The sequence below is a fragment of the Desmodus rotundus genome, chromosome 10 (assembly GCF_022682495.2).
Source record: "Desmodus rotundus isolate HL8 chromosome 10, HLdesRot8A.1, whole genome shotgun sequence".
In the NCBI taxonomy this organism is placed as follows: Eukaryota; Metazoa; Chordata; class Mammalia; order Chiroptera; family Phyllostomidae; genus Desmodus; species Desmodus rotundus.
Window position 1 is genome coordinate 51,434,492 of NC_071396.1, and position 12,372 is coordinate 51,446,863.

General features: G+C 33.5%; 1 protein-coding gene across 4 annotated transcripts in view; it reads left to right on the forward strand.

Annotated features, from left to right (window-relative positions):
- The window catches only part of ANKHD1 (ankyrin repeat and KH domain containing 1), a 103,013-nt gene that overhangs the window by 19,233 nt on the left and 71,408 nt on the right, over positions 1-12,372 (forward strand). For all 4 annotated transcript variants that reach the window (XM_024575037.4, XM_024575034.4, XM_045183835.3 and 1 more), the window contains exons 2-6: positions 2,599-2,752; positions 7,655-7,811; positions 9,114-9,261; positions 9,941-10,088; positions 12,004-12,237. In XM_024575037.4, coding sequence (XP_024430805.1) covers positions 2,599-2,752; positions 7,655-7,811; positions 9,114-9,261; positions 9,941-10,088; positions 12,004-12,237 — 841 coding nt within the window. The remainder of the gene's footprint in view (positions 1-2,598; positions 2,753-7,654; positions 7,812-9,113; positions 9,262-9,940; positions 10,089-12,003; positions 12,238-12,372) is intronic.

Below are 12,372 nucleotides of genomic sequence, written 5' to 3' on the forward strand. Positions count from 1 at the left end.
TCAGGCAACTACGAATCTGCTTTCTGTCTCTCTGGGTTTGTCTATGCTGGACCTTTCATATAACTTTTTATTCTGGCATGTGTCTGCCCTGTTCCTTTTCATGGCCGAGTAATATTCCATTGTATGGATACACCCCATTTTGTTTACCCACTTACCAGTTGATGGACATTTAGGTTTCCATTTTTTGCCTGTTATGCATGATTCATCTATGAACTTCTATGTGCAAGTTTCTGTGTGAACATGTACATACATTTTTAATCCTCATATATATGCATAGAAGTGAAATTGCTGTATTATATGGTATTTCTGTGTTTAATATTTGAAGAACTGTCAAACTGTTCCCCACGGTGGTGGTAACATTTATGTTCCCACTAGCAATGTATGAAGGGGATCTTATGTTTTTGGAGAGTGGACCATTCATCATTTTCCAAATGCATCTTCAGGCCTATTTTTAATTTTATTCCCTTCCACCTCTACTGCTTTGTCTGACCATCTATTGAAATTCTATGCATCCTTAAAAGCCTAGCTCAAATACTACTTGTGCAGCTTCTTAGATACTGAGGCTAGAAGTAACTTTCCACTAATATATATAGTTGTACCATTTATTTTTCTTTAGGTCTTCTGTAATAGTTGTTGGAGTCTTTGATTTATTTCTCCTACCACATTTTTGTGCTCTCATAGTGATTTGTACAAAACAGGACTTCAGTAAATGTTGATGGAACAAATGGGAGAGAATTAGAAATCCTTAACTTGGATTTTAAAAATACTAATAATACATGTAATTTGTATTTGTCTTTATAATAATGTATAATACACATCAGACCAGTGCTTTTTATAAAATAGAAATGTTAACACCTAAACACCATCTTCAGTAAAAAAAATCCCAGAATTTGGAATGATGGTTTCATCTATCCTCACAACTGGCAGGTACAGTTGTACCTGCAAATACCGACTGTCATGGACTTGGAACAAGCTCTGTTGTACAGTTACCTTTCACTATCTTTTGACAACTAATCTGCATTTATCCACAGGCATGGATCTAGAATGCCGTCTTTCTAATTACATGATAAAGAAGCTATGTTGCATTGTACTGAGTACATATAATACATAGTACATGGCTCAATGTTATTAGATCTGAGGTTAAAGATTTGTTTCGTAAAATTATGGTATACTAGATAATAAGTTACATCTAAATCATTTTAACTTTACTATCTTTATTAAGATCTTTACTTGGTGTTCATTTTGAAAGCTGATGACCAACTAGCTAAATATGCAAAATAATCTAGTCCAAATGGTGTGGTCCTTTGTTTATAAATTTGTGAAGTAGTATTGCCTAGTGTTTAAAGAGCACAGATTCTGTAGCTTAATGGCCTGGGTCTGAAACTTAGCTTTGCCATTTATTAGCTGTGTGACTTTCAAGAAGTACTTAACTTTTCTATTGCTGTTTTCTATCTACAAAAAAATGTTAACTCCCCCTGGTATACGTATTTATATATTATAGACATATATAGTTATATAAATATGTACTCATGACTATATATGTGAGTACCCATGTTCATGTTTACTTACATGTGCATATATACTTTTAGCAAAATAAAGACCATACTATTTTGCATCAGGTGGTTTTCACTTAGTTTTGTGAATGCTTTCTCATGCCATTCAAGGTGGTTTAAAAACAGTGCATAATGACTGCATAATATATGAATGTACAGAATGTGTTTTTCAAATTCCCTATTGTAGTTTTTTCCTCTGAATTTTGGAATTTTAGTTAATGCTGTAGTAAACATCCTTGCATAAGTTTGTTTGGCTTTCAGATAAATTGTTTTAAGGATGGATTCCTTAAAATGGAATTACTGGGACAGAGGGCATGAGCTGTTTAAAGCATTCTGACACACATTTCCAAATTGCTTTCTAGAAGAGTTGTGCATATTTTATTTAAGAAAATTTACTTCGAATTAACTTGATTTGAAATTAGAAGGTTGTATTTGTTTTCATAATTTGATTTTGTTTATACCATTTATTCATTTCAGCGAATATGTATTGAATACCTACTATTTGCAAGGTATTTTTAGGCCCAGAGGATAGAGCAGTGAACAAACAGGTATGGTTCCTAATCTCATGGAGCTTTCTTGTCTATAGGACTCCAGATATTTGACAGTGGATTAAATGCTTTGTTTTGTTTTAAGAATTAGAATTGAATAAATTAATTAGAAGCAAGGGAAAACTGTGCCTGAATGACTTATCTGTGCTATCTAGTCTTTTTACTATGTAGTCCTGTATACATCATCTTGGGGGCTATGTTTATATACTTGTTTCATTGAAAAAAATGCTGCTTTTCAGGCTCTATGTTAGGCACAGAAGATACAGTTCTGTCTAGGAAACTTGAATTTGATGTGTCTATGTTATACCTCTAGTCAGATCTAAAGATAAGCAGCTGGTTGGGAGGCTCCCTCAAAGTCCCTTCCTATTGCCCCATAGTTCTACAGTAATTTTTCTAGTTATACTTAAATTCCAAATCAGAAGTCATAGTACCTTAAATGCAGTTATTCTCACAATGAGATCAGTTTCATGGATATTGCATCTTTAATTCATAAACAGGTTGAATCATTTATTTTGGACCAAGAAGATCTGGATAACCCAGTGCTTAAAACAACATCAGAGATATTCTTATCAAGTACTGCAGAAGGAGCAGACTTACGCACTGTGGATCCAGAGACACAGGCACGACTAGAAGCATTGCTAGAGGCAGCAGGTACATTATTTTTTTGTTTTATCTTTTTCATCTCTTTAAAAGGTTAGATTGTTATACAAAGTTATACAAGATTACCCCCAAATTTTATAACATTTTATGGCATTTGAAATCTCTAAAAATTTCTAATTTTTTCCTAAAGCAAATGTTCATATTTTATATTTTAAAAATTGTTGCTTGGAAGTTTTCTGTGAGTGATTTCTGGGCTCCACATTAATGTTTTTAAGGTATTACATAATAAGCTAATTATCAAGGAAAACTTACGACATTATAAAATAAAAATGTGAAAGAAACTTAGTTCATCAAATCATCAGTCTGTTAACTGATACAGGGAATTCATGATTATTTATTTCTTCACTTTATGCGTATGTATCTTATTATAGATTGCTATTTTTTACTTAGAAGACTTTAAATAAAAATTGAATGCAAAATTGGACCAGCTCTAGTCAGATATACCAGACTATGTCAACTTGTTGTGAAGTAGCAGAAAATAAAAATGTGTGATAAGCGTGCTTTCTCAAAGTAATATGTACTTATCACTACTTTATTTTATAACTTGCTCATTATTTGCTTCACAAAGTTTCCATTACGCTGTAATGAAGACCTTTTATCTCCTAAAATTGTATTTTAGCAAGGAAGCTAACCTTTTCTGATACTTGCATATTGCTTTTGAGATGTTCACTTTGTATGACAGTTTTTTAAAAATTTACTTATTTAATATAAATGTATGTGCACATTACACACACCTAAGGATTTAATCTGGAAGAATTTACAGCTTATTTTATTGTACTTTTTATTTTTTTAAGTTTTTTACAATTTTATTTATTTGTTTTAGACAGAGGGGAAGGGAGGGAGAAAGAGGGAGAGAAATATCAATGTGCAGTTGCCTCTCATGTGCCCCTTACTGGGACCTGACTTGGCCAGCAACCGAGGCACGTCCCCTGACTGGGAATCAAACTGGTGACCCTTTCTGGTTTGCAGGCTGGTGCTCAATCCACTGAGCCACACCAGCCAGGGCTATAGCTTATTTTAAAAAGTAGTACCTAGACACTTGTTAGGGGGGCATAATATATACCGTAGGCCATGTTAAAGCTATTAAAATACAGAAAATACAAAATTCAAGGTTTTTAAAAGTATAGAAAATTTCATTCAGCTTCTTAGTACAGTCAGTTCTAGAACAACGTGAGAAGTTAAGGGTGGTGCCAACCCCCACACAGTAAAAAATCCACATGTTACTTTTGACTCCCCCAAAACTCTCAGTGTTTGTGGGGTTTGGTCCAGGATCCCTTGGAGATACCAAATCCATGGATGTGCAGGTTCCTTACATAAAATGTCATAGTACAGCGCATGCAGTTGGCCCTCCACGTCCGTGGATCCAAAACCCCAGGGATATGGACGGTCAACTGTTCATTGAAAAAAAATTTGTGTGTAAGTGAACCCATGCAGTTTAAACCCGTGTTGTTTAAGGGTCCACTGTACTTTAATAAGCATAATATTAAAGATAGGTGTTTAGAAAAATCATAGCAGCCTCTTAACAATATCATCTTGAAGGAAAGTATAACAATTGTTTAACAAGTGTAACATTGTTTACAATGTTTACAGTGTGTGATATAGCCATTCTATCAAATAATGACTAGGGGGGAAGTTGGAGCTAAAAGAAAATGAGTATTTCTACATTATTCTTGGAAAGACATAGTATGTTGGGAATATATTTACTTGATATCACCTTGTTATTCCCTTTATCCTGTTATGAAAAAGCATAGCTATGATTGTTAGCAGACTGGTTTTTAGTCCACCTAATGTCTCTTTTTGGAATTGAGACTTAAAAATGAATTGAACAAAACATGTAAGTATCCGGCCGTAGACTTCAGTGTAGGGCAGGACTAGTAATTACTGAAAAAAGGTATGAAGATCACATCAGTAATTACATTGGGTGTCCCTCCCTTTTAGTCTGGTTTCTTGTGAGTCTCCTGGTTGTGATTTAGGGACGTATACGATTTCTGAAATGGGAGTGTCATGGCCACCTTCTTTTTCTTTTTTCCTGTGCTTTGAGACCTTACATTTTGCTTAGAGCAGAAAGGAATGTGGAGAGAAAGCCCTTCTCTTCAAATATACTCCAGACTAATTTCCTTTCCTTCTCCAGACCAAGTGTTTTTTTAGTGGTAGTAGGACATCTTTGCCCTTTGGTGTAGGCCGACACTTCACTCATATTGTGAGTACTACTTCAGACCTCTGATTAAGGGTTTTAGATTAATTTCTTTTTTTTTTTTGGACACCTCATGATTCTCACTCAAGACTGGCTCTTTTCTGGTACATTAAGCATTTTTCTTTCCCCCTTTTCTACTTTTGGTTCATGAAGATACCGTAGAATTGCTTGTTTTTCATATCTTTATTGTTAGAGAGAAATCCTTGAATTTCATGACTTTCTATCATGAGGTGTCAGAAACTATTGGATTTTAAAATTTTGTATATTTTGACAATTTAAACTCCAGACATTGTTGGATATAATATTTTATCCAAAGAAATTGTCAGATGTATTTTAAGATGACGTGCTCCTTCCTAAGCCTTGTTTGCTTAATAAGTAGTTTCTTTTTGTGCTTCATTACTTTCATTTACTTTTTGGACACTATGTTGCACCTGTAACAGTTAAGAGGAATTTTTAGACATATGTTTGTATTTTTAATTATGAGAATGTATTAGACATTACTAGGCTTCTTAAGGAAGGTGGGATTCTTGACACTTTTAACTGAAAGACTTAAGGTGAAGATATTTTTTTGAGATTCTTTGAGATTCATAGAAAAAATTAAAAGTTGAGGCCATTTTAAGAATTTTTAAAAACTCTTTTCTAAATCATAAATGTAATACATAGTATAAAATAGCTAAAGTAATATGAAATGTATTAAGTAGACTGTAAAGCCTTCCCATTGTCAAGGTTTACATATATATGTGTCAACATTTCCCTTGTGGTGGTTACAGACATGTAAATGTTTGAACATACATAATTTTTTAAAAGTGAAGTAGGATCATTTTATATAAGATACAATTTTCTTTTTTTCAGTTAATTTATTATGGGCATCTTTCTATAACATGAATGTTGATCTTTTTCATTCTTTTAAGGGGTAAGATAATCTGTTGCTTGGAAACAACATAATTTATTTTACTAATTTGTTGAAGGATATTTAGATTATTTCCAATTTTTCCATACCACAAATAATGCTGTAATTTACATATATCTATAATTTATCTTTCTTGTATAAGTATCTTTACAGGAAAAAATTCCTAGAAAGTGGTATCACTGGTTCAGAGGATATTTGCATTTCAATTTTTTAAAAAAGATTTTATATATTTACTTTTAGAGAGGAACATCAATGTGCGAGAGATATATCAATCGGCTGCCTCTCACATGCCCCCACCCAGGGACCTGGCCCACAACTCAGGCATGTGCCCTGACTGGGAATTGAACCAGCGACCATTAGGTTCGCAGGCAGGCACTCAATCCACTGAGCCACACCAGACAGGGCTGCATTTCAAATTTGATAACTGTTGTCAAAGATTTTCCCCCCCAAGTTTATACCAGTATACATTCCTATCAACAGTTTTTGAAAGGGCTTCACACCTTAGTCAGATTTTGTCCATTTCATTGTTTGCATTTATTTAATATTATCAGTAAATCGTATGGTAGCTGTTTATAAATAATGATATAAATTCATTGGGTGTTAATTTTTCCAGTTTTGACTTTGCCTTTAATTATGGTGTCTTTATGTAGAAATTTTTAATGAAATTAAAAATGATTAATATGATATTTACTACTTTTACTTCATGGCTTTTAGGATTTGGTCTCCTGCTTAGGGAAGCCATCCCCCAACCCCCTTCAGCATTAAAAAAATATTACACAGTATAATAGTACTTTCCAGGGTTTTTTTTTTTTTTTTTAATTTAGATCTTAAGTCTACCTAGTATTTATTTTTGTGAATGCAAATTAGAGATTTTACTTAATTTTCAAGTGGTAGACAATTCTGAACAGTGTTTATGAAATAAACCCTACTGTCTCTACTAATTTGGATTGTCACCTTTACCATATATTGAATTCGCAAATGCTCTAGGATCTCTTGTTTTGGCCTCTATATCCTTGATGTAATTATCTTTTTTCTGTGCAGGTGTCATACTGTTGTAATTTGTATAGCATCATGATGCTTTTTATATCTTACTGGACAGGTTTTCCCTTTTTTTGTTTTCCAAAATTTTATTGACTATTGCTCTCTCATTTTCAGTAGTAACAGGCATTGATATTGTCAACAAAATTTTCTGTGACAGCAGTCACTGACTCCTCACTGATTCTAGAGAAAGTGATTTATTGTCAACTTAGACACCTGATAGGTACTACTTGACTGCGAGTGCTGTAAGGACAGGAACTGTACCTTATTTCTTTATCTCTCCCTTTTGTCTGGCACATCATAAGCAAATAATAAATATTAAAAATAAGAATTTATTATAATTTACAACGTGGCCCTAGAAGGTGGTTCTAAGTGGCTCTTTGGCCAAATGAAGAAACTATCGGATTGTTTGTTGTAATGTTACGGAATATCCCCTTCATTGCTGCTGAAAACAGTTTAGACAAATACGATTCTACTAGAGATCTTATGGTGTGATGATATACTTTGAAAAAAATCTAATTTATTTGCTAAAATCAGCATCATATTAATTTACATTTGGAAGACAAATAATATTATTTGGCATTTTGACATTAGTGGCAAGATTGAAATCACCAGTCTAATAGCCTGTCAGCCTTAGCTGTGGAGACTATGCCATTTTTATGCTAGCTAATAATGTTTAGAAATATAATTACAATTTACACTTTTATGCTTTTCTTCCCCTGCACATTTGATCGATTGACACACACCGAAGGAATTGGCAAATTGTCAACGGCTGATGGTAAAGCTTTTGCGGATCCGGAGGTGCTCCGAAGACTGACGTCCTCCGTAAGTTGTGCGCTGGATGAAGCTGCTGCTGCACTGACGCGAATGAAAGCAGAAAACGGCCACAGTGCAGGACAGATAGACACGTATGTATTTAATGACGTCTGCTGGATATGATGTGTTTCCCTGAGTGGATTTGGGGGAAGTAGCAAATTTTGGTTAAATATATCTTTTGGAGGGGCTTATACGGTCACTTTAGCCAAATGGATATTATACAGGATGGGCAAAAGAAGGTTTACTGTGCCATTGTGACATTCTTTTGAGTTAATAAAGCTATTGTAATTATCATAACCTGTATGTCTTTTTCCATACGAACAACTATAAACCTACTTGCCCCCCTCCTCTATTTTAAGTTGATATATAAATGTATTCATGATATATGAGTATAAAAATGGATGTTATATTTTTATTCTTACATTCTACTCATATTCATTGAGCATCCTCATGGAATGTATTGTACTATAATAGAGTGTGAGAAATCAAACTGAGTAAGACCTGGTTTCCATGTTACTTTTTCTAACAGAGGAGTAAACTCTCAACTGACTGCTTGAATAATAATAAATAAAACGGTTGAAAGTTGCTAAGAGTTAATCTTAAGAGTTCTTGTCACAACACAGAAAACCCCACCTTTTCGTATCTATATGAAATGATAGATGTTAACTAAATTTATTGTAGTCACTTCGTAATATATGTAAGTCAAGTCACCTTAAACTTGTACCGTGCTATATACCAAGTATTGCTCAATAGAATTGGGGGAAAATAATAAATTAAATGGGTTGCTAATGCAATAATCTAGGTGCTTGCTACTCAACTATGGTCCATGTACTAGCAGAATCAACAGCACCTCAGAGCTTATTAGAAATGCAGAATTTTAGACCCTTACCTTGGATCTACTGAATCAGAATCTGCATTTTAATAAGAAGCATGGGTAATTTGTATGCACATTAAATTTGAGATTCACTGATTTTGTTAATCATTCTGCAATAAAATTTTTACTTCGATTTTCACCTATTGTTACCAAATAAAATTGTAAACCATAGGATTATATGCCAAATGCCTTTGGGAGTCATTACACTAGTATAGTATGGTTTAAAAACTTGTGCATCTAATGCTTTAAAAAAAAACTTTATTTAAAATTTAATATGAAAATGTGTGTTTTAGGACATTTTGAAAGACAAAAATGACAGCTATTTCATACTCACTTATTCTGGCTTAGATGACATCCATGAATCAGTATTGCACACAAGATGCTCAGTAAACAAGATATTCATACAATTTTTTTTTACTTCCTATTTGTATGTGTGTGACTACTTGTATTTAATGTAATTTATTATCATGGGACCCTGAGTCTTTCTGTGTTGGTTAATTGTCGGTGATTTTGTTTTCAGTCGCAGTCTGGCAGAAGCTTGTTCAGATGGGGATGTAAATGCTGTTCGTAAATTGCTAGATGAAGGCAGAAGTGTAAATGAACACACAGAAGAAGGAGAAAGCCTGCTGTGTTTGGCTTGCTCAGCCGGGTATTATGAGTTAGCACAAGTAAGCAGAAATAGTTTCTGTCAATTAAAGTTATGGAAGTTATTTTTATCATTAATAAAAAATTATAATTATAGGCCAAGGTCTTTTTGTCTTTAGGTAAAATAGAAACTGACACAGAATTAATTTGTTGCCTGTACATGCAGCTAAGCATGGTCCATTTTTATGCTGCTTACTCAAAACTAGTCCTAATGCATAAAAACAGAAACAATAATAGTATTTTAAATTTGTCTTTGAAAATAATGCACAGCTATAATAGAAAGAAATGATTTGTTTTTATTTTGCCAGATTATCCCAATTCTTTTAATTTTTTTCTTTTGTTAGAGCAATGTTGGTAAATAGCCATGTGTTTATCAGTTTCTATTTTGTGAGTATAGTCTTGCTGTTTTCTTACTAGATAATCCCCAACATAACACAAATTCTTTCACAAGAGCAGTTTCATTTTTATAATAGGATGGCAAATGTGATTACATACTTAAAGATTAACCTGTAATGATATTGTAAAATATAGCATCTAAACTTGGTGTTTTGAACAGTGAACACTGACATATTTTCACAAAGATGATTTTTTATTTTTCCTCACTTCCCAGTCTAAAAGATATCTTCCCATATGCAGTATATTCTCTAGAAATACTGTTAATAGTAAGAATTGATAACTTCTCCGTGTGTATGTGTTTTAAAGGTATTGCTTGCTATGCATGCTGATGTTGAAGATCGAGGGACTAAAGGAGACATAACTCCACTTATGGCAGCATCCAGTGGAGGTTATTTAGATATTGTGAAACTATTACTTCTTCATGATGCAAATGTCAACTCCCAGTCTGCAACAGGTATATAGAAAATGATGTGTGAAGGGGACTAAATGGTAATGGAAAAAATACAATAAAAATTATTAAATTAAGAAAAAAAGAAAATAATGTTTGAGGAAAATAAATTGATATAATTAATTATAACCCGAGAGATAAAAATTTGATTCCTAAGGAAAATCAGTTGTAAACCTACAGAAAAATATTAGCCCTTGTTTGGAATCTTTGAGTAAAAATTAGATTAATTTGATATCTTCAAAAGTCTTTAAAACATACTTAGATTCTACTTGGTAAGAGTGACAACTTTTTGGTAGGGGGTGATTTTTTTTTTCCACAACACTATGCATTGTGTAAAGAGGCAAAATTATGAACTGTATCTCTTATAACTTTTTTCTTTTTCTTCTTTTTTAAAAAATATTTTATTTATTTTCAGAGAGAGGAGAGGAACATTAATCAGTTGCCTCTTGCACGCCCCCACCTGGGGATCTGGCCCACAGCCTAGGTGTGTGTCCTGACTGGGAATCAGTGCGGTGCCCTTTCAGTTTGCAGGCCAGCACTCAGTCCACTGAACCACCTAGGGCTCCTATAATTTCTTTATTTCATTTAAATGCAACTCCTTTGACTTTCGATTATAGATTAACCTGAGAGTATTTACCCTATAGGGTTTTTCATGTCAAGTGTACTGAGTGCATTCACTAATAAGATAATATATGAAAGCTACTCTAGTGAGGACTGCTACTCTTTTATTTACTTATGCTTCCCAGAGTCATAGACAGGAAGAGCCTTGGTCGTCTGTCTTGAGTTATAGGTATAGTTTTAGCAGTGAGATTCCTTGGATTTAATGAGACAACCAAATGGTTTAAAAAGAAATTTAAATAGTGGAAGCTTATCAGTGTTCCATGCCATTAAGTAAATGTAGCATAGTTTGTTTTTAAAATGACCAAGACTTTGCGATAAGAGATATTAGGTCATTTTGCTGACCATTTTGTCTTGGTTGTAGTAGTATTAATATGCATAAAGTCTGAGATGGTTAAATGGTTGAAACTGAACAAATTGTGTTCTGAAATGATGGTTTTCTCACTGAACCTTTAAAACAATCTTCTCTAGTGTCATTCTCTTAGATGGTTAAACCATCTACCCACCCCCTTTCATAAAAATCCTCAAAACAAAATTAGGAAAGAAATAATTGGCAAGCCAAGAGATAATGACCTTTTAAAGAAACTTTTATTTTGAAGGAGTTACGCTGAGGGGAATTTATATCCATCTCACTAGGTCACATAAATATAGGTGGAAGATGTGTTTCAGAAGGAAAATATACCTGAAACAATGAATTGTCTTAGGAATAAATCTGTAAATAAAGGAGAGGTAACAGAAAGTGAAGAAATGAATATACACAGAAAGAAAACTAAGTGTTTCTAAGTTGTACAGTGTTGAAAGAAAAAGGAGTAATTTTAAATGATATACTAGAATATTTTATTTTTTTAAGACTTTATTTTTATTTATTTTCAGAGAGGGGAAGGGAGGGGAAAAGAGAGGGGGAGAAACATCCATTTGTCGCCTCTGATATGTCTCCAACTCAGGACCTGGCAAGCAACCTAGGCACGTTCCCTGACTGGGAATTGAACCGGCAACCTTTCAGTTTGCAAGCCGGTGCTTAATCCACTGAGCCACACCAGCCAGGGCTGATATATTAGAATATTTTAGAGAAAAATATTTTGAAAGTGATTTTTCAAGATGGTACATAATCTTGAGCTAAGGAAATGTGAAGAGATGTAAATAGGTCTGTTTAAGAAATCTTTTGATTAGTAAGAAAATTAAGGTTATGCTTCTAACCAATACAACAAAAAAAACTTGATGTGGTAATTTATGTAAGAGGCGTAGCATAATCATAATTATATTCATTCTGTCATAATTTTGTATTTCTTTTGTTCTTTGTTAGGAAACACTGCATTAACTTACGCCTGTGCTGGAGGATTTGTTGACATTGTGAAAGTGCTACTTAATGAAGGTGCAAATATAGAAGATCATAATGAAAATGGACATACCCCCTTAATGGAAGCAGCCAGTGCAGGTCATGTGGAAGTTGCAAGAGTTCTTCTAGATCATGGGGCAGGCATCAACACTCATTCTAATGAATTCAAAGAAAGTGCTCTTACACTTGCATGCTACAAAGGTACTCTATATATGTATGACTGTTTAGGGATTTTTAAAGTAGCAACTTTGAATATTCGAGTATTGAGTATTTGAGTTGTTTTATATTGCTTATATATTCCTTGTGCTATAAAATTACTTAGCTTATATTATGTAG